The 23,085-nt window shown below is 52.7% G+C and overlaps 2 protein-coding genes across 8 annotated transcripts; both read left to right on the forward strand.

Annotated features, from left to right (window-relative positions):
• Window positions 1–2,312: 2,312 nt before the first annotated feature.
• Window positions 2,313–7,637, forward strand: CB1H8orf58 (chromosome B1 C8orf58 homolog). Of its 4 annotated transcripts, none has more exons than XM_060653286.3 (7): window positions 2,314–3,103; window positions 4,280–4,791; window positions 5,151–5,315; window positions 5,424–5,565; window positions 5,699–5,811; window positions 6,029–6,135; window positions 6,694–7,637. In XM_060653286.3, exons 1-7 carry the CDS (start codon window positions 3,055–3,057, stop codon window positions 6,803–6,805), a joined length of 1,200 nt encoding a protein of 399 aa, XP_060509269.3. In that variant the 5' UTR covers window positions 2,314–3,054; the 3' UTR covers window positions 6,806–7,637. The 4 variants fall into 4 exon arrangements, with proteins under 4 accessions (XP_060509272.3, XP_060509269.3, XP_060509271.3 ...); XM_060653288.3 differs by having other exon boundaries at window positions 2,315–3,103; window positions 6,053–6,135; XM_060653289.3 differs by lacking the exon at window positions 5,151–5,315 and having other exon boundaries at window positions 2,313–3,103.
• A 954-nt stretch (window positions 7,638–8,591) lies between these two features.
• Window positions 8,592–23,016, forward strand: CCAR2 (cell cycle and apoptosis regulator 2). 4 transcript variants are annotated; one of them, XM_060653274.2, is made up of 21 exons: window positions 8,592–8,774; window positions 9,652–9,746; window positions 10,025–10,116; window positions 10,545–10,636; window positions 10,841–10,955; window positions 11,126–11,255; window positions 11,437–11,533; window positions 15,480–15,599; window positions 17,355–17,577; window positions 17,665–17,778; window positions 18,144–18,307; window positions 18,758–18,929; window positions 19,017–19,247; window positions 19,357–19,578; window positions 20,168–20,312; window positions 20,435–20,514; window positions 20,875–21,021; window positions 21,198–21,309; window positions 21,408–21,596; window positions 21,749–21,954; window positions 22,213–23,016. In XM_060653274.2, the coding sequence occupies exons 2-21, from the start codon at window positions 9,689–9,691 to the stop codon at window positions 22,255–22,257; spliced, it is 2,754 nt and encodes a 917-aa protein (XP_060509257.1). In that variant the 5' UTR covers window positions 8,592–8,774; window positions 9,652–9,688; the 3' UTR covers window positions 22,258–23,016. The 4 variants fall into 4 exon arrangements, with proteins under 4 accessions (XP_060509257.1, XP_060509254.1, XP_060509255.1 ...); XM_060653271.2 differs by having other exon boundaries at window positions 8,593–8,774; window positions 20,432–20,514; XM_060653272.2 differs by lacking the exon at window positions 8,592–8,774 and adding an exon at window positions 8,847–9,344 and having other exon boundaries at window positions 20,432–20,514.
• Window positions 23,017–23,085: the final 69 nt, after the last annotated feature.

The following is a 23,085-nucleotide window of genomic DNA, read 5'->3' on the forward strand; positions in this document are numbered from 1 at the left end:
AGAGAGAGGGGGACAGAGTGGGTTCTGTCTTGACAGCAGCAAGCCTGATGCAGGGCTGGAACTTACAAACCGTGAGATCATGACCTGAACTAAAGTCGGATGCTCAACTGACTGAACCCCCTGGGCTCCCTGAGAGACCACCTAATTATATGACTGCAATTTATCCAGTACTGTACCCTCTACTTTTTTTGGCATTTTGGGGAATAACCTCAGAAATGATGACAGATTCAAGTTAGAGTTTCCCAGGGAGAGCATCTAAGATAGCCACCTTCAGTTAGAGATGGGAAGGTGACAGTTCCTAAGTTACAAAGGTAGATAATTCTTTTTTTAAAATAATTTTTTCATGTTTATTTATTTTTGAAAGAGAGAGAGAGAGAGAGAGCGTGAGTGGGAGGGGGCAGAGAGAGAGGGAGACACAGAATCCGAAGCAGGCTCCAGGCTCCCAGCTGTCAGCACAGAGCCCGACTCAGGGCTCGAACTCATGAGCTGTGAGATCATGACCTGAGCTGAAGTTGGATGCTTAACTGACTGAGACACCCAGGCGCCCCACAAAGGTAGATAATTCTAACAGCACGAACTTTTTGAGTGCTTTAATCACCCACCTACAGAGGTAGGTATTCCTTGTTCTGTAAATGAAGAAACTGCGGACAGGGAGGAAAGTGACTGGTCCGAGGACTCCTACTTGGTAAGGGGGTGTGCATGCTGGGGAAGGAACCTGGGGTCTGAATTCTGAATTTCTGGTGTGGGGTGGGGGCTCTTGCCCCTCCATCACCAGAGGCTGCCTTCCAGGCCACAGGGAGGTCACCATGGCTCCCAGCCATCTCTGCTCTGGCAGGAGCTGCCCTCTGCCTTCTTGGCTTTGCCCTTCCTCCCACAGGGCATAGCTCAGTGCTGAGCTTGCAGGAAATGTGCTTCCTGAAGCTGGGACTTCCCCATGGAGGTGGAGGGGCAGCTGGGCATCCCTGGCCTCAGCCTAGGGAATGACTCTGCTCAGCCACCATGCATCTCAGGAACTCAGGGCAGCTGCTCACCCATCAGGTGGGCAGCGAGGGTGTGGCTGTGCTCTGGGCACACGGCTGCTCCAGTCAGGGCCGCAGAAGGCAGATGGGAGGGAAGGGTGTGGCCCCCAGCGAGGGATCCCCATCACATGAGGGCTCAGGCACATCTACATGGGGGTCAGGCAGTGCAGGAGCCCACCACCCGGAAGGGAGTGTGCTTGGGTGTGTGTTGTGGGGGTGGGGGTTCTTTTGAGCCCACACAAAGCCTTGTGCTGAGACACCACATTCCTGCTGGCTGGGCTTCCTGTTCCAGATGCATTCTTGCCCCAGAGTCACCAGGGAGACCGCTTGGAATCTGGCCCCACATTCTCCAAATTCAGGGCGAGATCCGACAAAGGTTCCCTCCCTTTCCCTCCCTACCCTCTCACTTTGGAGGAAGGAAGCCACCTGATAGGCCAGCCCTCCAACTCCCCGACCCAGGGAGGGCTGGGGTGGGGTATGACACTGCCTGCCGGGTTTGGTGCCACACATCCTGTGGGACCTGCATGAAGCAGTTCCTGCCAGGCCCTGCGTTCATTTCCCTGCCTGTATCTGGGAAAGAGAATGGGGTGGGGGTGCTGTCTAGGAGGACAGGGTTAGGAGGAGGCCACCCAGACGACCTGTGGCTAGCAGAGAAGGGCTTGGCCTGAAAATCAAGGTGTTAAGAGATGTCAGGTAATTCAGGCACTTGGCTCTCATTCTTTCTCAGATCTGGTTATATAGGCCTCAGTTTCCCCATCTTCTACAGTCGGAACCTTACAGTTTGTGGCTCTCTGGCGAAGGTTCCTGTGTAAGGTATTTGAGGAAGGGTATGAAGGAGCATGGAGCAGAAGGGGTGGGCAGACTGTTTTCTCCCTCCCAGTTAACAGCTGCTTCCTCCCAAGGGCTCTGGTTCCAGCTCCTCCCCCAGAGGCTCAGGTGCAAGTTTGCACGTCCACCAGTCTCTTTATCTGCCTCCAGGGGATTTGGGTCCTGCTGGGATTTTTCCAGCCCTGTCCCCTTCCTCAGGAGGATGAGGTTTTCTTAGAGGCCAGCAGCCCTCTGGTCACCAGGCTGTGTCACCTTCGGCAGCTCCCTAGGCTACCAGCTTGAAAGCAGGCTGGGAGCCTTTAAGGGTGGGGGCTGGTGGAATCCCAAGGGCCAAAAGAGGGTTGGGGTTGGGGGACAGGGAAGTATTCACACTTCCACCGCCTCCAGGCTGCTTCCCTGTTCGCCTGGCTCACTTCCCTAGATCGTGAAGTCCCCCCCCCCCCCCCCCCCCACCGTACCAGGCCCCAGCTTTAGGGTGCTCGGGTGCGGGAGAGGTACGGGAAGAGGAGGGGATCAGATCTAGTAACAAGGCGCTCTGCAGTTGTTGGAAAGGATTTCCACGTGGACAGGAATCATTTCCCCCTTCTATCGCGTCAGGTTTCCGAGTGGCCGAGTGACGTGCCCCAGGCACACAGCAGGGAGTGCAGGGACAAGCGTGCAGCCAGCACGTGGGACTCCATTTCCTTCCGCACGGCTGTCCAGTCCCTACCGACCCTCCACCCCCATTCCCAGCTTCGTTTCGGCGGCAGGAAGACAGACCAGCATGTGAACCGCGGGTGGGGGGTGCCCGGTAACCCCGCACCTCGAGCCAGACAGCGTCCCCAGGCGGGGGCCTCCGTTCCCCGGCCGGGGGCGGGAGCGTGGGACTGCCCGGGGCCCGAAGGACCGGGGACCCAGGCCTTTTCCCGGCTCCCCGCCCCCCCCCCCCCCCCGCGCTCCGCGCTACCCGGCTCCCAGCCCCCGCCCCTGCCCCCCACGGCCCCACTCGGCGCGCCCACCCCCAGCCGCCCGCACACCTGCGCGCCCCTCCCCACTGCCCGCCCCTTCCCCTCGCCCCCGCGGGGAGTGTCCGGGGGCCGCGCCCAGCCGGGGCCGGACGCGCGTGCGAAGCCGCCCGCCCGACAGCGGCTGGGGGACGTGGGCCGGGATCGCGGGGCGGCTGCAGCGGCCGCGGCCGGGGCGCCGCGTCGGGGCCGGGAACTGGGCCATGCTGGGCCGGCGGCGCGTCTTCGCCGTGGAGCCGCTCGGCGGCCGGGGTGAGTCGCCCACCCCCAGGCCGGCCCGGGCCTCCTGCCCTGGAGCCGACTCCTGCGCCCGGGCCCCGGTCTGTGTCCCCTGCCCCAGCCCGCACACCCCGCCGGAGGCGCCCGTCCTCGCCGCCTCCCTTCGGACGGGCTGAGTGATGGCGCCTCGCACTCTGGAGACTCTCTGGGTTTGGGCGTTAAATCAGCCACCACCTTCCGTCTCACTCCCTTCGGGCTCCACTTCCCTCTATAATTCCCCATCGGGATCATTCTCCGCCCAGCCCTTGCCCCGGCCGGCAGGTCCGAAAGCCCCCCCCCCCCCCCCCCCCCCCCCCAGCGGCGGCGGCGGACCCGTCCCCGAGGTAGACTTCCTGGCTGACCTCCTTGGCCAGAGGGGCCTGGCCTGGCACCCAGGTCTCCTGCGTGGCTGGCGGTGAGACGTGGGCGGCCCTCCATCCTCTCCAGCCGTAGTTTGTGCATCATTATTACAGTTGGGGACCCAGCGCGTGGGTAACCCCTGCCGCTGCTTCTCCTCCTACCCCCTCCTAATTCCAGTTGGGTGTGTTTCCCCCCCCTCCCCAACTCTCCGCAAAATCTTCACTATTTCCCATTTAAAAGAACAGAAGCCGCAATGGTTGTAGCTGTTGTTATTTTATTACTCTCCCCCAGGAGCTCCAGGAGAGACTTCATCTTGCATCCTGATGCTAGTTTGGACCCCAGGCTTCCTGCTTTGTGCCCTTTCCCGTCTCTCTGAAAGCTGGAGGGTGGGGGTGGAGGTCGTAGCCATGCTGCCCGGTGGGGAGCAGTTGAAGAGACTGGGGTTCCCCATTCATGACCTGGAGGTCTTAGGCTGACCCTAGGCTCCAGAGCACAAGGGCTCCCCAGAAGAAAGCAGCTACTCCCTCAAAGGAGGGTAGCCATATAAGGAGCTGATAAATAGGACCTGCAAGGCTTTGCCCATATCCTGGGTCTGTGATCCTTAACAAAGACTATTTGTGAAGGGATCTTGTCCTACCTTCTCCCAGCCAGGGATGGGGAGATATCTGGGCGGGGCCGTGGCTGTCCAGTCCCGGCCCCTCCCTTCACCTCTGGCCCAGGACACTCCTCCCCTGGGAATTTTGCCAGCTTCCAGGAATGCTGGGGGTGTTCAGGGCAGCCTGCCCAGCCTGATACTGACTGTCCTTGCAGATGGGGTTGGCGAGGACCTGGCACGCAGCTGTGTAGTACCTGGAGTCAGCAGCACCTACCGAAGGATCCCGGACGCTGTTCAAGGTTGCTCCCTGGACTCCTGGAAAGGGGATGGCCAGCTGAGAGGTGTCAGGAGGCAGGAGCCACTTCTCAAACTGGCTTCTCGGGACTCTGGAGTGGAGATGGTGGTTGGGGACAGCCCCCTGGCCACCTCACCAGGTCTTCCTCAGGACTCTCTGGACTTTGAGCCCGCAGGGAGCCCTGATCCCCGGGCCCTTGCTGCCATGGAGCCTCCTGCCCACCTGAGCCGGCTCCTGGCCAACCATAAGCTGGAGCAGGTGCTGGAGCGGTCCCGCCAGCTCCCGACTTCTACTGTCGGCATGTCACAACACCACTACTCCCTGAAGCCACCTATCAAGCCTGAATGTGAAATGCCCCCTTTTGGAGCAGGGGAACAGGAGGCCGCTGAGGCAGAAACTGACCTAGAGGCAGGTCTGGAAGGAGCAGAGGTGGTGAGTGTCAACTCTCAGGCTGGGTGAAGAGTGCGGTGGAAACGGTCTTTTTACATGGAGGGGTGGGTTGGTGGCTGGTGGGTCCTCCCTGACTTCTTCTCCTTGGAGCTCTCTTGGGGTGGGGCATTCCTTGCCTCTAATTGATGGCTTGTGTCTCGGCTTGTTGCCTCAGCCCACTCCCAGCTGTGTGGAGGTGAGCAGTATGGGGGACGGCCTGGCAGCCTGCCTGGCCGGGCACTGGGAAGCCAGCTAGGGGTGTGTGCCTCCTCTCCCTGGCCCCTCTGTTCCCATCTGCTGGCCGCCTAGGATGGGAGTCTGGTTGAGTTCAGAAGTCTTCCTTGCCTCACTCTGTCCCACAGGTGGGGGGCCTGGGGCCTAAGGCCTGGGCCTGTCTCCCAGGGCAGGGTCTCCGCTATCTGGAACACCTGTGCCTAGTGCTGGAGCAAATGGCAAGGCTCCAGCAGCTCTACTTGCAGCTGCAGACCCAGAGGCCCCCAGGGGCGAGTGAGCTGCAGGTCGGGCAGGTGAGTGGGGGAAGCAGAGGAGGGCTGGGAGCCCTGCAAGCAGGGCTGCCTTCAGAACAGGCTCAGCCATCTAGTCAGGTCTTGAGTACCCGTCTCTCCTGTGCACAGGATCCTGAAGCGGTGGAGGGGGAGTGGGGGGAGCAGCAGCAGCGGCCACCGCCACCGCCACCAGCCCGGGACCCTTCGCCTCCACCTTCTTGTGCCCCAGGCAGTGAGGTACAGGAACTGCTCAGCCAGACCCAGGAGACAGGTGAGGTGCCATTGTGTTTCCCTGTGTGTCTTGCCAACCCAGGGCCCCCCACCCCGGGCGGACCTCCTCAGTCCTGGTTTTGATGGGTGGCTTCCTGTTTCTGGCCCTGGGTAATGGGATTTTCTTTCTGAAGGGGCCAACACAGCTTCACCCCTAAAGGTAGGGGTTCCTGGTGCCAACCCTCCCAGGCTTTTAGAGGCTTCAGCAGAGCCAGCTCATATCTTTCCATCCTCCCAGGGACACAAGGTAGGTGATGGGTATGTGTGGAGGCAGGTGATACAGGATGGAGTCGAGGGTAGGGGGTGTTTGGGTTTGTAGATACCCTGAAAGCCAGAAACTCTGGGAAAATGACAGAATTCCTGATTGGAGCAGTCCTGGCTGTGGCGACTGCTATCTCTGGGAGCTCAGGCAGGGGTATGTTGTGGGGAGGAACTCTGTGGTGATCCCCTCACGCTCTGCTCAGCGGGATCTCTCCCACTGGAACAAGGTCAAGGTCCTGCTCAACCGGATCCGTTGGAGAAGCTCGAAACACTCTGAGTCCCCTGCCCCTCCTGATGGCCCTGCCCCAAGGTGAGTCCTGAGGCCCAGCCCAGGTTAGGGCAAAGGAAGGAGCCTGATGAAGCCAGAAGCTGAGACTGTAGTGCCAATTGTGGGGTTTTTTTTTTTTTTTTTTTTTTTTTTGTCCCTTTGAAATCTGAGAGGTGTAGATAGTCTTGGTGAGGGTGGTGGAAGAAACAGAAAGTAGTTAAAGTGTTCCATTTACAGATGAAGAGGATGGGGACTGGGCTGGGGAAGGAAGTCGCTTTCTGAATCTACATGCATGCAAGTCAGTGACAGAGCCAGGACCAGCATATGGGGAGTCTCCCTCACGCAAGCCCAGCAAAAGCCTTCACCCCTCACAGCTGAACCTTAGGCCACCTCCTGGATTTGCTGGGAGAGCAAGGTTGGGACACAGAGGATCCCACAGGAGATGATGGGGGATAATGCTGAATAATTCTGTGGCGATAAGAAGCTCTACGTCAACATCCCCAGGCTCCCCACGGCAGATAAGCAATGCTCCATCAACTCTGGGGCCATTGTTACCTTGTTTCCTCCTCCTAGCCTAATGCTTCCTTTCCTTTTTCACAGGATTGAGTCAAGGGGTGTCCCTGAAAGACCTCCATTCCAGCCCCTCCGGAAGACCTTTATGCCATCATTTGTGGTTAAGAAGCAACGAGCCAAAAACCTTTCTGTATGCTGAGAATTCCTGGCGCAGGGACATGACCTTGGGTGGAGGGGTGTGCAGTGCAGTCATCTTCCTCGCCCTTTGCCCTGTTACTGTTTCTGGGCATTGCCAGGAAAAGCTGCTGATGCTCACCCTTCTCTCTGAGGAGAAGGCTGGACCTTTCTCCTCTGGGCAGCCTGGCAGAGGAGCCCTGGTTCCCTGAGTGGCCCCAGGGTGTGGCAGCCCCTGGGCGCCTTGCTGGTTGCCAGAAATCCCTGGGCCTAGACAATGTGAACTAACTTATTTATCAGGAGTCCATGGAGCATGTTTGGCCTGGTGATCTATTGGGGCCTAGCATGTCACAGATGTGTATTTATGCAAAGTGATACGTGTATCTCTGCAAGTCTGTCACTGTTGTGAACTGGCTGGATCCAACCATGTCTTCTGAATCATGCATTCAAAGGGTTGGTCTGGGTGAGGTAAAGGATGGCCACCTTCATTCCTCAGTGGAGAGTTACTGATTTGGAATCTTGCTTTCCTCCTCACACCCTCGTGGGCAGCCCTAAGACAGAGAAGGGTGCTATCTTGGGTTCCTCTGCATTGAGTCTTGCCTGTGGAGCAGAGCCCCTGAAGACTGAACCTGGAATAGAAAGGTCAGGGACAACATGGAAAATAGCAGAGTAAGCTTCAAGGTCTGCCTTTAGCTGCTTTGGTCCCTAATAACCTTAACACATCAGAGTTGAAACCAGAGACTCATTCTAGCTTTTGACTCTACACTCATAGCTTCCTACTTAATCTCCCAAATGGTCTAATGATACCTGCCCTACCTACCTCACAGTCTTATTAATGAAGATAAAACGAGATGAAACTGTCTCAGAGTGCTTTGTGAACAGGAAGGGGGAGGGTATGGGTGTTGGAAGGAGGCCAAGCTGGAGGGATGATGGGAAGGCCAGAGGATAAGGGAGGACTGGGGTTGCTAATGGAGACTAAAACGGCCAGTGATTAGCAGCAAGACTTATAGCAGGTCACTTTACTGAAGTCTCAGGTTTCCTGGGAATTAGGGCACTAATTCCTGACCTAATCTTCCAGCCCTGGGAGGACTAAAGGAAATATTTCCTTTTTTTTTTTTTTTTTTTTTTTTTTAAGAAACAGTGCAAGAGTGCACGTGCACGCAGGGTGAGGGGCAGAGAAAGAGAGAGAGGAGAGAGAGAATCCCAAGCAGAGCCTGACGTGGGGCTCCAGCCCACAAACCATGAAACCATGACCTGATCAAGAGTCGGATGCTTAACTGACTGAGACACTCAGGCACTCCTAAAGGAACTCTTTCTGAGAACATTATAAATGTCTACCAAAATGTTGTGGTGGTTTCTTTACTACAGTCTGGCAGGTTCCTATATGTTTGCTAATTGAGAAAGAGCAAAAGTTTAGTCTCCTGTAGATATTCAGAGGGCAGGAGAGGAGGGTGTGTGTGTGTGTGTGTGTGTGTGTGTGTGTGTGTGTGTGTGTGTGTGTGTGTTATCAGTGGAAGGACAGGGCTAGGGATAAGGTCACTGGCTTAAACCTGGCGTCTCCTCCTTTACTCAGGAGGGGCTGGTTCTCTTGCAGCTGCAGCCCTGGGGTCTGCCAGAATGAGGCCAGATGTGGGGTGATAGGTGCTCTCTTCCACTTGGGGGTCCAGCTCCTGCTGTCTTTGGACAAGGAACCAATGCTCTAAAGCCTGTTTTTCTAATGGGACACTTAAGCGAGGACACCGCGGAGGCCCAGCTTCCTCACGCGCATCCGATCGGGGAAGGTGCAGTTCCGTTCCACAGTTGGAGCGGGATGGCAGACCGGCGTGGGGGAAGGGAGAAGTCGGTGGAGAGGAGGGAGGGACCATATCCGGGAGAGTGGTAGCTTCCGACCAGTGGTCGCGCTTCCGGAGAGGCGCTTCCGGTGGTGGCGGCAGCAGCGGCTGTGGTGGTTCCGGGTGTCTTTGTCCCCCCGGTGTCGCGGCCCTGGCCCGCAGGTGGGTTGGGGGGCCCCCCGCCGCCCCTCTGCCCCTTCGCCCCTCCCCCGGCCGAGGGGCTGCGAGGGCCGGGCAGCAAAGATGCACGGGGCGCGGAAGGGGCCGAGCCCCCCTTCGGACTGCAAGTCCCGTCTCCCTGGCAACGGCCTCGGCCCTGGGGGCGGGCGGGAGGAGGAGAAACCGCGCGCCTTCGTCCTCCCACGGTGGCCCCGCCGCGGCCCGGCCCGGGAGGCCCGGTGCCGGCGGCTGCTGAGGCGGGAGCGGAGGCCCAGGGAGCACGGGAGCAGGAGCGCGGGCGGGCGCGCTGCCGGATTCGCGTTCGGCCGAGCCACAGGGCTACCTTCCTACCAGCCCGTCCGGGGAACAACGGGCCGGGCTTCCGGGGAGAGGGCCCACACCTTCTCTCCAGCACCAGCCTCCTCCATTTTTCCGGGCCTTGCGTGGAGCGTTTTGGCGGATGTATTTGAATGAATGAATGCCACTGGGGCTCTTTCCAATCCCCCCACTCTCCCCAAGCATCTGCGGGTGGTGTGGCATAGTGAGAGGAGCGTTAAGTTGTTGGAGACCTGGGTGCGAGTCTCAGTTTTGTCACCAACTGGTTCTGTGTGGCCCTGGGCAAGTCTCTTAATCTCTTTGAGCTTCAGTTTCCTTTTCTTTCAGATAGCTTGACAGTATCACCCACCACTAAGTTATTGTGAAGGCAAACTGGAACAATGTAATTTTTTCATTTCCTGCCCCTCTATGTTCTCTCCATCTCCATTCATTTTCAGTACCCACCTCACCTTTATTAAGATCTCAGTTACTTTTGTGGGGGGCGGGAGGAGGGGTCCCTGGAAAATTTCCCTCTAAGCTGTTAACACTGCTTTTTCAATTAAAGGTTTTTTCTAAGACTCTGAAAGAGGACAGCATTCCCAATGTCCCAGTTTAAGCGCCAGCGGATCAACCCGCTTCCAGGGGGACGCAACTTCTCAGGTGATCACCTTTATTCCTGCTGGGCTTCAAACTGGGTAGTAGTTCGTGCTTTGGAGATAGTCTCTTAAAATGTGGCTTTTGGGGTTTCCTTGGTGGAGTGTGATTGGTTGCCAGCGTTTCATAGGAAACTAGGAGATGAGCTCAGTGGTGGCCAGTGAAACCCTGTGGAGGAGTTGGTTAGAGCCACTTTGCTCTTTGGGCCTCCCGTATCTTTGAGCTGACTCCAGTGCTCAAAATGGTAGGCGCACTTCCTGGAGGTTGCTTCTCTGTCCACATAGGCGCAGCTTCAACATCTCTTCTGGGTCCTCCTCCTGGTTTGCTCACTCCTCCTGTGGCCACAGACCTGTCCCAAAATGCCAGGCACCTTCAGGTAGGTTGGGCATTTTTTCTAGTGAGTTTCAACACTCAAGACTACCACAGCATGCATGGGTGCCTGGTGCTTTCATTCTTGCATTGCTATGTTCATCCTTCCTGACACTCCCGGCCTGAGCCAGGATGGAGGTGACTAGACACCTCTGACTGGGGAGTCCTAAGTCCTGGCTCTAGGGAAATCTTTAGGCTGCTTCTGGGAATTAGAAAACTGGAAATCCTAGAAGCAGCTGGTGACCTTAGAATCAGCGTGATCTCCCCCCATTCCTCCACAGTAGATTATAACTATTGCACACGCGTGCCTCCTTCATGTGAACCTTGATGCAATACTCTGCTGAGCCCGGTGCGGTTTGGCTGGAGAGGAGATGCTAATGGCAGAGTGTGGACAGATGCTCTCTATGACTTTCAAACTGCACTATTCTCTTACAGGGTGGGGAGAAGCAGCGGGTCTTCACTGGCATTGTTACCAGCTTGCATGACTACTTTGGGGTGGTGGATGAAGAGGTCTTTTTTCAGCTAAGGTAGGCTTGAGGTTAGTCCCCTTCTGGAAATGCTTATTCAGTTCAGTTCTGTCACCATGCTGGTGGGACCCCTCTGAAGCCATTGCTTTGCTGTTTTTATGCAAGGTGTGAGAAATCTTGATGGGAAGGGCCTCATAGGGGCAGTCAAGGTGGCTTGGCCAGGGTCTCTCTCCTGACTGGGTCTCCTGGCTTGTGTGCTGGCAGTGTGGTGAAGGGCCGGCTGCCCCAGCTGGGTGAGAAGGTGCTGGTGAAGGCTGCATACAACCCAGGCCAGGCAGTGCCCTGGAATGCTGTCAAGGTGCAAACGCTCTCCAACCAGGTATCCATCTTTCCTCGGCATGTGCGTTGGAAAGGGGAGGGAGGGAAGCCCCTGTGCCCTGAAAGCTGGGCGAGAACCTCACTTTTGTCAAGAGGTGGGGCTGCATCTTTCCAAGGTGGTGAGCAGATCAACCATGGGATGCCCTGACTTTCCTGGTTATTGTTCTGCAGCCCCTGCTGAAATCCCCAGCACCTCCCCTTCTACATGTGGCAGCCCTGGGCCAGAAGCAAGGGATTCTGGGAGCTCAGCCCCAGCTGATCTTCCAGCCTCACCGGATTCCCCCGCTCTTTCCTCAGAAGCGTGCGTACCAGTGGCGTGGATGTTGGGATTTGGCTTTATAGGGTACTCTGGTTGAATGGGCCTGTAACTCTCAGGTTTGCTCTCAGAATGGAAGTGGGTACTTCTGTCACTGGAAGAAAGGGACAGGGAAGCTGGGCAGATATTTAGGGTTTTTGAGTCACCAACCATTTCTTCTCTGCAGCTCTGAGTCTCTTCCAAACATCCCACACACTTCATCTGAGCCACCTGAACAGATTTCCTGCTCGGGGCCCTCATGGACGATTGGATCAGGGCCGAAGGTAAGAGAATGATTAAGCAGGGAAGATATTGTATTTGCCCCTAGTAACAGTGTCTCTTTCTTTGCCACCTGTTGACGCTAACATTTTCTTTCTGCAGCTAGATGTCTCTTTCTAGCTAGGCCCTTTACCCTGAAGCAGGCTGATGCATTGAGATGTATCTGCAAATATTAGAACTATATAAACTGGTTCAGCAAGCAGGGATTTGATGTAGTTCAGCTTTCAAAATACCATATTGAATTTTTAAAATACATAATTTTCTTTTATTTTTAGTCTTTAAGATTGAGGTGTCAAAAAATCAAAACTATCAAGAAAATGGTAATTGTCCAAAAAACATAACATCGTAGCGTAGGTTTTATTTGCTGATATAAAACGTGTTTGTTTATATACGCTACGCATCAGTGTAGTGTTAGAATGTGTATGTTGCACTCTGCCCTGAAGCCTAGGCGTGTGCCTTGAACATGCAGATAGATTCATGGCCCCTCTGCAGCCGGCATAGTGACTCTGGGACTTTGGAGGTGTCCTAGGCCATCTTCTGTCATCCGTGAGCTACAGGGACTGCGAGAGCATGCTGCCTATTCCCTCTAGCTCCTGTGTCCTTATTCCGCCTTACTCTCTCTCTAAAAGGTTTCGCTTTTATCCTTAAGCTCTGGACTGGTTTGCTTAAGACTGGTTTTAGTTCTCCTGTTGGTCCTCATTTTAATTTTTTATTATGGAAAATTGTAAATATAGGTAAAACAAACAAAAAGATGATGAACCCTCATATACCCACCATCCAGCCTCAACAAGTATCAATATTTTCCATTCTTTTTCATCTGTACGTCCATCTATTCCCTGCCTTATACCTTTTTTAATTAAAAAAATGTTTTATGGCAAATTTTATATAGGTTGAAATGCACAAATCTCAACCAGTTTTGACAAATGGGAAATCCCATGTAACCCTCACCCCAGTTAAGATATAAAACATGCCCGTCACTCCAGAAAGGTCTCTCATATTCAGGTTCTTTTTTGAAATGAGAACTCTACTGATAAGGAAGATCTCCAGATGCCAGTAGGTTATTACGTGATGAGGGCTGAGAATGAACTCCAATGTGAACTCTTACAAGGAGCATGGAATAACTCAGGGAAAAAGTTTAGGCAGAGGGCATAGTCTGCTGAAGCTAGTGGTGGTTCCCTTGGGCTAGGTCATTATGATTTGTAACTAGGAGGATGGTTCTCCACCATGTCCCCACTACATGAAACACTTTGTCCTGTTCTCAAGTGACTGGTATATATTTTGCATACACCTGCACCCCTTCCTTGTCCCTGTGCATTTTCCTGGTCTTCAGTTTCCAAGGAGTTTCTACCTGTCACATTCTGTGAGTTTATTAAAGGCTTTATTACCAAATCCCAGCAAGTGCCCTCAGGGATAATGTAGCTTGGGTGGAAATCAATGGCTGCTATTGACTTTTTGCTTTAGGTTCAAATTCAGTCTTTCTGTACAGTCATATGCATTTGATTGTCCTGGACATGCTAAGCCCTGTGTAAGGCCTGTTGGTATTACTTTCGCCATAATGCTTCTGTGTTATGGTTTCTAGAGAAAGAAGACATTACCACTGGCAGGGAGATAACACCATTAGTCAGTGCAGAGAATTTGCAAAGTAGGAAAGGGGGCAGTAGGAGTTCGGTCACTCTGGGACAACAGCAGTTTACAAAGGAGTCAGGCTGTGTTAGCATTTTGGCTGGAAGCCAAGTTTTATTTTAAATTTCAGGTTCTGGGATGGAGGTAACAGTGTCTCCGTTGGACTGCCAGTACTGAACTACTGAGGTTTTTTGGACAGGTGTGTCCAGCGGGATATGCCATCTCAGTATCCTGCTGAGGTTACAGAGATGTCTCTCACTGGTACTGCTTTCCAATGTGTTCCTGACGATTCACAGTAAGGAGAGAAAACTGGCCATTGATTCCAGGATTCAGTGGGATGTCCGGTTTCACTAGGGGTGGACAGCATTTCCCAAAGAGTTCACTCCAGTCGTGGGTGAGCTGGAGAGAGCTGTCAGAATTACTGTGTTAGAAATGTGGAAGCTGACATTCTGTAAAGGCGAGATTAGAAGGCAGCTTTTGGATGGAGATGCTAATGAGCAGGGAAATGAGCCAGGCAGATAGAGAAAAAAAAAAACCCCTCTGTGTTAAATGTAATGAACTTCGATGCTCAGGGCCATAATGACAAGGGAAACAATGCAGGCAGGTCTGAGGGGAAGAGCAGAGGCCTTCTGGCAAATAGACTGCAGGCAGCCCAGTTACCTGGGCAGGAAGACCTGAGAGTTGATTTTACTTCTCTAGAGACACAGGAGTTTGTTTTCCCCTCATCAAACTGGCATTTTTTTTAATGGTCTAAATGTTTTTCTCTTCTATTTTTTTTTTAGAGGTGGGGAGGGGCAGAGGAAAGAGAGTCTTAAGCAGGAGCCAGATCTCACAACCATGAGATCACTACCTGAGCCAAAATCAAGAGTCAGATGCTTAACCAATTGAACCATCCAGGCACCCCTCTTCTATTTTTATTTATTGAATCCATAACATAGTGATACTATAATAAGTATTATATCATAGAAGTGTATAAAGTAGTACATGCTATTATATAAAGCCAAAATAGTATAAAAATGAGTCATTTCCTCTTTCCCTTTAAAGGTAATAATCATTCTTAAACACCTTTAGAAAATAATTTTGAAAAGAGAAATTATTTACGGCTGCTTTTTTCCCTATGTCCTTTTCTGGTCTTTATAGGGAAACATACTTTTTATGACTCTAATTAAAAAATTAAAAAGTCTTAATTTTAGAGCCCACATTACTATCTTTTACGTATTTTTTTTGAGAGCGCGAGTAAGCGCACATGCACATGCGTGAGTGTGGGGGCAGGGCAGACAGAGAGAGAGAGAGAGAGAGAGAGAATCCCAAGCAGGCTCCATGCTGTCAGTGCAGAGCCCCATTCAGGTCTTGGTCTTGCAACCATGATATGACCTGAGCCGAAATCAAGAGTCAGATGCTTAACCAACTGAGCCACCCAGGTGCCCTAGAGTCCAAATTATTTTTATACATTATGATTAAGGTGATTAAACATTTTTTCCGTATTGCATTTTAATCCTCACGATTGTTTTAACGGCTGTATGATTATTGTATTTGTTTACTATAAAAGTTCAGGTGTTGCTGGATGTGAATATGGTTTTCTTACTCTTGGTTTGAATTTTTTCCACTGTTTATAACCTCTTTTTCTTTTGAATTAACTTCCTTGGGATAAATTTTCAAGAGTGGAATTACTGGACCAAAGGGTTTGAGTGTTTTTCTGACTTTAACGTGTATTGTTAAGGGTTTGTTACAAGAATGGTCTCTTAATAAAACTTGCTTTATAGAACCCTCTGCATGGTAGCATATATGTGTCTCATGTTAGAAATCAGTTAAAATCTTTGCTCGTTTCAAAAAATTATATGTTCACTGTAATTTTTAAAGTTCAGAAAATATAAAAAATAAAATTACAAGTTTTACCAGAGGCATTTATGGTTAATACTTTTTTTTTTAAGATTTTTTTTTTTTTAAGTAATCTCTATATTCAATGTGGGGCTCAAACTTACAACACTGAGATCAAGAGTCATGTGCTCCATGGACTGAGCCAGCCAGGTGCCCCAATACTTTATTTCTTTTCAGTTTTTAAAAGGTTATTTTGCACAGTTGAGGCACTACTGTATACATATTACTGTGTACTAGTCTTTGCTTATCATGGGTGGTTTTCTGCTATTAGAAATATTTAAATACTCATTTTAATAACTTTATAGCTATGTGTCATAGGGCTGTTGGCATGGCTTCTTTACCCATTTCCTTGATGTTGGGGATTCAGACTGTTTCCTTGTCAGGCCAGTGTGTATTGAATCTTAATGTAACAGTGTGGTTTCTTCCTTCCGGTGACGGGCCAACTTCCAGCGATGACTATGACTCCAAGAAACGCAAACAGCGGGCTGGTGGAGAGCCTTGGGGTGCTAAGAAACCACGGCATGACCTGCCTCCTTACCGGGTCCATCTCACTCCCTATACTGTGGACAGGTGAGTGGCAAGGCTGGGGTGGGGGCTGAGGCTCACAGCTGGTAACAGTTTCTTGTGTAAATGAAATACAGTCTATGCAAGAGACTGTGTATATGGGGTCATGTGCTTGGGACCTTTTTGTTTGTTTTTTTAATGTGACAGTTTTTTAATTTCTAAGTCTCAAATTTGGACCAGCGTAGCACCACTTACATGGGTTCCCTGATAGAACTTCTGTGATTTGATCACCAGAAATACTTCTGCCAGGTTATCGTTAAGGCTTACCAATTCAAATTCGGGTACCCAATACTAGTTCTAATTCAAGTAGAAACTACAGATCGTAAGAGCCCTGGGACTCGTTTTCCAGGGAACCTCTCAATCCTTTTTCAAGTGCTGTACGGTGTATGAGGACTCTGGCCTGCAAGCCTACCTATCTCACTTAGCAACTCACTGACAGAGGTAGATGAGCGATTCCAGATTCCATCTAGCGGTGGAGAGGCAGGGCTCCAGCCACTGCCCCAGTAGCAAAGTTCACTTAAGCCCAAGCTGAGGTGGGGTGGTGGCCTCCTGGCTACTGCTCAAGGTGCAAGGGAAAGAGGGCTGTTCCCGCTCTACCTGGCATCACCGCTTCCTGTCCACGGGGCCAGGCAGGACCTCTCCTGTGCTCCATGCTGAGCCACCTGCCTCACAAGACAGTGTGGTCCCTGCATCAGCCCTGCATCAGGGCTGCATGTAGAGCCTCCTCACATCAGTCCAAATGTGACTGCGAACAATTTGCCACACACAATGTGTCTTTTTGAATGTATATAGAAGCTTCTTGTATGTACTGTTTGGCATTTTGCTTTTTCACTTAATACATCTTGGAATTTCTTCCATGTTAACATTTATTAGGTTGGGGTTGCATTCTTTTCAGCAACTACACAATACTCCACTGAATGGACAGACACTTTTTTTAGCCAGTTCTCCATTTTCACTTTTTAATTGTTGTAGTAAACATTCTTCTACAAACATCTGTGTGAACAGGCACAAGTATTCTGTTGAGATCAGTTCCTAGAACTGGAGTAGCTGGCTCAAAGGTCTGATTTTAAACTGGACGTATATTGCCAGTTCTGTCCAAGAGGCTGTGTCGATCTACGTTCTCGCCAGCGGGGCATGAGGTACTTGTTTCCTCCTGCTGCAGCCGGTGTACCTTGTCAAACGTTTGGATCTTTGTCAGTCTCATAGATGAAAAGTGATCCTCTGATTTGCATTTCTTTAATTTTAAGTGAGATAGAGCATGTTTTCACAGGCTGTTAAGTCTCTTTTCTTTTTTGTTAAGTATCTGTTGATGTCAGTTTTCTCAGACTTGTCAACTTTCTGTTAGTCATTTGTGGGCTCCTCATATCAAGACAGTTGAGCCTTAGCTGTCATGGATTGTAAATGTTTTTCTGTTTTTTCTTCTCCAGTTCGACTTTATTTTGCAATTAGAGGTTGAAGCATTTTAGTGGTCAAATCTCCATCTTTTTCTTTTCAGAGACGTCTTCTTTCCCAGGTTAGAAAATATTTTGCCCTTTCCCCTCCAAGTCTTTTATAGTTCCATTTTTTATTTTTTATTTTTTTCGTTTATTTATTTATTCTGAAAGAGAGCAGGAGAGGTGCAGAGAGAGGGAGAGAGAGAATCCTAAGCAGGCTCCACACTGTCAGCATGGAGCCTGACGTGGGGCCTAAACTCATGATATGGTTCCATTTTTAAAAATAATTTAGCCTTGCCCAGTCTGGATCTTTGCTTTCTTCCTGCAGCCCCACCTGTGACTTCTTAGAACTCCAGCGCCGCTACCGCAGCCTCCTGGTTCCCTCAGATTTTCTGGCTGTGTGTCTGAGCTGGCTGTCAGCCTTTCCTCTGAGCCAGCCCTTTTCCCTCCATCATCCAAGCCGTATCCAGGTATCTTCTGAGAAGGAGCCAGCTCCAGACACTGGTGCTGAGCCCATCCCTGCAGACAGCGATCCCGCTTATAGTTCCAAGGTAAGTGGGCTGAGGTCCTGCCGCTTTGTCCCGTTGTCGGAGGCTGAGAAAGCTCTCGAGTGTGTCCTTCACGCCGCCCCTGCACAGGTACTGCTGCTCTCTTCCCCGGGACTGGAGGAATTGTATCGTTGTTGCATGCTCTTTGTGGATGACATGGCTGAGCCAAGGGAGACACCAGAACATCCTTTGAAGCAGATTAAGGTAAGAGCTGGTGTCCGTGAGGCAGGATGCAGTCATTGATAATGTCCAGGCCCTGTCAGGTTTTCGGCAGCTTGGCTCCTATTCGTGAACTTGTAGAAACCAGCAGTCTCAGAACTGAAATACCACTACCACTCACTTCACCAGGACCGTATGGCTCAGGATCTTCTTGTCAGAAAAAGTTACATGGCTGGTTCACGTTCATGGGTAGAGAGATCCACCCCTCCCTGCTTCCCACCCTGTGTGGGGGATTCTTCACCACATCCTGCTGCTTTCACTCTCAGGGGTGTAGGCTGCCTCACGGGAGATCCAGGTAATTGGGTTTTTGTTTTTGTTTTGTGTTTTTAATCTCGGATCCATTTTTGCAGTTTTTGCTGGGCCGGAAAGAAGAAGAGGCGGTGCTGGTTGGGGGTGAATGGTCTCCCTCTCTGGATGGCCTCGACCCCAAGGGCGACCCGCAGGTGCTAGTCCGCACCGCTATCCGCTGTGCGCAAGCCCAGACCGGCATTGACTTGAGCACCTGCACAAAGTGGTGAGTGGCTGCCCCAGGCTTGTCTGTGGCTGGCCCTCTGTATTGGGGAGACTGTTCAGGAGGTCAAGTTCCTGTGCCTTTCTGACTTGTTAGCTCTCTTCTGTGTCCTAGTGCTACCTCATTCCTCCCTCTGGCCCTCAGTGACGGTCACCTTGGTCATGAGCATGACTAGGAATGTGTATGTGTGTTGAGGGCCAGCTGACCCTCCAAGGCTCGTCAGATGTGATCCCTCTGCCATATTAGCGGTCCTTGTTGCTTGTAGCACCTTGGATAGTAATTGTCTCCTTATTTGTGTCTCTCCATTGATGAACCATTTCTTGAGGACTTGGTCTCTTTTGTTTTTGTATTTTCAAAGCTTCGTATGCAGTATGTGCTCATTAAGTGTTGACTGAAGCACTTGCTTGTGAAGGTCATGGGTCAGTTCTTCCTTCTTCCTTTTGCTGTGAGCAGGTGGCGCTTTGCTGAGTTTCAGTACCTGCAGCCGGGCCCACCGAGGCGGCTCCAGACTGTGGTGGTGTACCTGCCAGACGTCTGGACCATCATGCCTACTTTGGAAGAGTGGGAGGCCCTGTGCCAGCAGAAAGCTGCAGAGGCAGCTCCCCCACCCCAAGAGGTGTCCGTGGTAAGACTGAGCCTTACAAATAAGGGGGCAGGGTAGATGCCCTGACCCCTGGGCCCAGGTGGTCACCGCTCTTGGCTTTTGTCACAGGAAGCAGAGCCAACGGAACAGGCAGCTGATGTATCAGAGCAAGCAGCAGACGCCTCTAAACAGAATGCAGAGAACCCAGAGGCCACCGCACAGCAGGAAGTGGACACCGATCTCCCAGAGGCCCCTCCACCCCCTCTAGAACCTGCTGTCATGGCACGCCCTGGCTGTGTAAACCTGTCCCTCCACAGTATTGTGGAAGACCGGAGGCCAAAAGAAAGGATCTCTTTTGAAGTAAGTGTAGGAGTCTGGGGGGGCTGTGCAGTAGGGTATCTGGGACGGCAGGGCTTGTGTGGCACCCCTTTTCCTGATGCTCGTGGACCTCTGCTGACTCTCCTACCAGGTGATGGTGTTGGCTGAACTGTTTCTGGAGATGCTGCAGAGGGATTTTGGCTATAGGATTTATAAGATGCTGCTGAGCCTTCCTGAAAAGGTTGTGGCCCCACCTGAACCTGAGAAAGAGGAGGCAGCTAAGGAAGAAGAAGCAGTCAAGGAAGAGGCTGCCAAGGAGTCCAAGGATGAGGTACAGAGTGAGGGCACAGCTGCCGAGTCAGACGCCCCACCGGTGAGTACCTCTGCTGCCCTGCACAGGCACTGGGGCTGCACACAGTAGTGCTGCGCCATACCAGGCGCTGCTGGGGGGCCTCACGGGGCTCCTCTCACTGCCCGTGTGTGCCTTGCCACCTGGCACGTCCTCGGGAGCAGGGCACCTCGCTCTCCCACCTGGCTGTGCAGCTAGGAGGTGGTGTGCTGAGGAGAGGGGAGGCGGGCCTGGCGGCATGGTTGACCTGCCAGGGTGGCACAGAAGCCTCAGTTACTAATGCTGTGGGGAGGACGGGTGTTTGGGCTGCTTGATGGTTAACTAGAGCGCCGCATCTTCTTAGCCCTTTCTAAAGCACATAGGTCTGTTTCTTGCCTGATGCCATCAAGTACACATATAATTTCTTACGAGACCGTGACTGACTCCCAAAGAAAACTCCGGGTGCCCTGGAGCCGCCCTGGTGTGCTCTGAACCCCACGTAATGAAGTGCAGTAAATGGGAGCGTGTGTACAAACCCCTTACCACAGTGCCTGAACACGGTTGATGCTCAAATGTTGGCTGTTCTAATTGTTAGCAGTTAGAGATGACTGTTCTCGTCCGGGTCTGTTTCTAGAAGGAAGATGGGCTTTTGCCCAAACCTCCATCTTCTGGGGGAGAGGAAGAAGAGAAACCCCGGGGTGAGGCATCCGAGGACCTCTGTGAGATGGCGCTTGATCCGGAACTACTGCTCCTGAGGGACGACGGAGAGGAGGAGTTTGGTACGTGCGGGCACCACACAGCGGCCTCCTGGCTCTGTGGCTGGACTGCTTTCCTGTTATGGCTGTGGGATTTGGGCCCGTGTGGTCCCTGCTCCAAGCTTATCTCAGGCTTTCTGCAGCAGGAGCCAAGCTGGAGGATTCTGAGGTCCGGTCGGTTGCCTCAAACCAATCGGAGATGGAGTTCTCTTCTCTTCAGGACATGGTGAGGCCTCTCTTCCATCCCCCAAGAGTCCGTGAGGCCTATTAGCGAGGTCTCTGACTCACTCCTGGGAGAGGGAAACTTTTACCATTTGATTCCGGTTGACAAAAACCAGAATGTGGTTCTTGGCTCATGGAGTGGGGTGTTCATAGGATCGAGGGCACTTCAGTATCTCCATCTGGGTGAATCTGAGTGAGGTATCTGATCTAGGAGCGCACTCACTTCCTCTGTGTGTAAAAGTAGCCTGGGGGCCTGTCTCCAGGCGGAAGGGTGCCCCGGTGTCATTAGGTCAGCTACGTCCTAGGTGCTTTAGCCACTGAAAGAACTCTTTGTAAATCTTGTCCATCCTCGTTTCTCTTGCAGCCCAAGGAGCTGGACCCCTCTGCCGTGCTCCCTTTGGACTGTCTCCTTGCTTTTGTCTTCTTTGACGCCAACTGGTGTGGCTACTTGCACCGGCGAGACTTGGAGAGGATCCTGCTTACCCTTGGGCTCCGGCTCAGTGCAGAGCAGGTGCCTTCTCTCACATCCTCTCCGCCCTTTCCAAGACGGCCTCCCCTAACGTTACATGCAGACACTGGACTCCTGTGGGTGGCTCAGAGAGCTCTAGTTCTAGGCGCTTGCATACAACGGGGGCAAGGGCTCGCGTCTTCTCATCAGTGGGTGTCTGGGGCGTATGTTTTCTGCAGGCCAAACAGCTGGTCAGCAGGGTGGTGACCCAGAACATTTGCCAGTACCGGAGCCTTCAGTACAGCCGCCAGGAGGGCACAGACGGTGGGCTTCCTGAGGAGGTGCTCTTTGGTGCGTCCTGGTGCCTGTAGCCTTCTGTGGAGGATGGGTGGGGCACGCTGCTTTCTCCTGAGAACTCTTCCTTCTATCTCTTTCTCGGCCCCTTCTAGGAAACCTGGATCTGCTACCTCCTTCTGGGAAAAGCGCAAAGCCGGGCGCCGCCCCCACAGAACACAAAGGCCTGGTGTCCCACAACGGCAGCCTGATCAATGTGGGGAACCTGTTGCAGCGCGCAGAGCAGCAGGACAGTGGACGGCTCTACCTGGAGAACAAGATTCACACACTGGAACTGAAACTGGGTGAGTGGCCCGAAGTCGCAGGGACCCGGCACGCATAGGACATGCAGCCGTGGGTGTGGAGATTAAGAGGGGTCCCTCCTTACGCTTCGGGCCTGTTGCCCTGTGCGGCAGTGCTTAGCTTAGCAGCAGTCTTTCTGCCGTTTCCCCCCCAGAGGAGAGCCATAACCGCTTCTCAGCCACTGAAGTAACCAACAAGACACTGGCGGCGGAAATGCAGGAGCTGCGGAGCCGGCTGGCCGAGGCCGAGGAGACGGCGCGGACAGCCGAGCGGCAGAAGAACCAGCTGCAGCGACTGCTCCAGGAGTTCCGGAGGCGCCTGACCCCCCTGCAGCTGGAGATGCAGCGGATGGTGGAAAAGGTGAGCCTCTAAGGGCAGAGCCGGCTGACGGTCATTCGTCATTCGGGAGGCTCGGTTGGGGTGACAGGTGACAGCCAGCCAGCACGCACATTGGTCCTCCTGCCCTTGCCGGGCTTTGCCTCGCCTTGCCTTCTCCACCTACTGGTTTCTTGGGGAATCGGTTGGTAGCAGCTGCAGCCTGGTCTCCCGGGAGGAAGTGCTGCTGTCCTCCCATCTTGGCCCTTCCTCTCGAGTCCTGAGTCCTGATTCTCGTTCTAGGCGGACAGCTGGGTAGAGAAGGAGGAGCCAGCACCTAACAACTGAGGGGCCTGGTGCAGGAGCTGTCCTCCCGTGAGGTCAGCGATGGAGCCTGCTGACGTTCGAGCCCTTTTGGTTCCAGAAAGAAGCTGGAGCAGGACCTGGGAGCCACAGGCAGGGGTGGCTGACCCCTATGCTCAGCCTCCGTAGAGGAGCTCAGGCCATCAGGGTGGGGTCTGTGCTATGTGGGACGGATGCGTGAGGAATCCTGGTTCCACTTAACAACTAAATCCAACACCTTCTGCACCCCTCGAATGTCATTTTGCCCTCCACCTTGGGATTTTTCCTGGGGCCCTTTAGTCTTGTGCTGACTTTTCTCCTGTCCTCTTCCAGTTTAGAATAAGACAGGGGAGGAAAAGGCTTTCGAGTATGTCATAAGGTCTGATGCCAATAAACTGAGGAAACAGACGTGGACTCTGGCAGGGGGTAAGAGCCCTTCCTCTGGATGGCACAAGTCCTGCCAGGTACAGGAGCAGGTTCCTAGGGGAAGGGTCTTCCTTGGCCATCGCAGAAATGGGAGTCTGTGCTGGCGAACTCTTGGTGTTGGGCTGTGTCTGCCAGAGAGCACTGTGCTCCAGCCACCCTGGACTTGCCAGAAGAAACCAGCACCTCCCCGTGTTCAGAATGTGGTATTGGCTCTGGCCCAGCCTTTTTCCCTGTTCCCCAGAAGTCTCGCCTCTTTCCATAATCCGTGGTTTCAGTTTGACTTTGTATATAAAGTTGGTTTTTTTTTTTTTTTTTTTGGCTTTTTGTTTTTTAAATAAACCAAAGTCAAAAACAAGCTAAGTGTCCTCCATAGCTCTTACCTTCTTCCTCTTCTAGGTCTCCCTGTGC

This window comes from Panthera onca, chromosome B1, assembly GCF_046562875.1.
Source record: "Panthera onca isolate mPanOnc1 chromosome B1, mPanOnc1 haplotype 2, whole genome shotgun sequence".
Lineage (NCBI taxonomy): Eukaryota > Metazoa > Chordata > Mammalia > Carnivora > Felidae > Panthera > Panthera onca.

What these genes read in the sequence shown, in the direction of transcription:
- CB1H8orf58 (XM_060653287.3), top strand. Translation starts at nt 4,123, where the DNA reads ATGGGGAGATATCTGGGCGGGGCCGTGGCTGTCCAGTCCCGGCCCCTC. An exon ending in GTCTGGAAGGAGCAGAGGTG is followed by an intron (nt 4,792 to 5,150) that starts GTGAGTGTCAAC and finishes TCTGTCCCACAG; the next exon opens with GTGGGGGGCCTGGGGCCTAA. An exon ending in CCTGATGGCCCTGCCCCAAG is followed by an intron (nt 6,136 to 6,693) that starts GTGAGTCCTGAG and finishes CCTTTTTCACAG; the next exon opens with GATTGAGTCAAGGGGTGTCC.
- CCAR2 (XM_060653271.2), top strand. Translation starts at nt 9,689, where the DNA reads ATGTCCCAGTTTAAGCGCCAGCGGATCAACCCGCTTCCAGGGGGACGC. An exon ending in ATCCTTTGAAGCAGATTAAG is followed by an intron (nt 17,779 to 18,143) that starts GTAAGAGCTGGT and finishes CCATTTTTGCAG; the next exon opens with TTTTTGCTGGGCCGGAAAGA. An exon ending in CACCCCAAGAGGTGTCCGTG is followed by an intron (nt 18,930 to 19,016) that starts GTAAGACTGAGC and finishes CTTTTGTCACAG; the next exon opens with GAAGCAGAGCCAACGGAACA.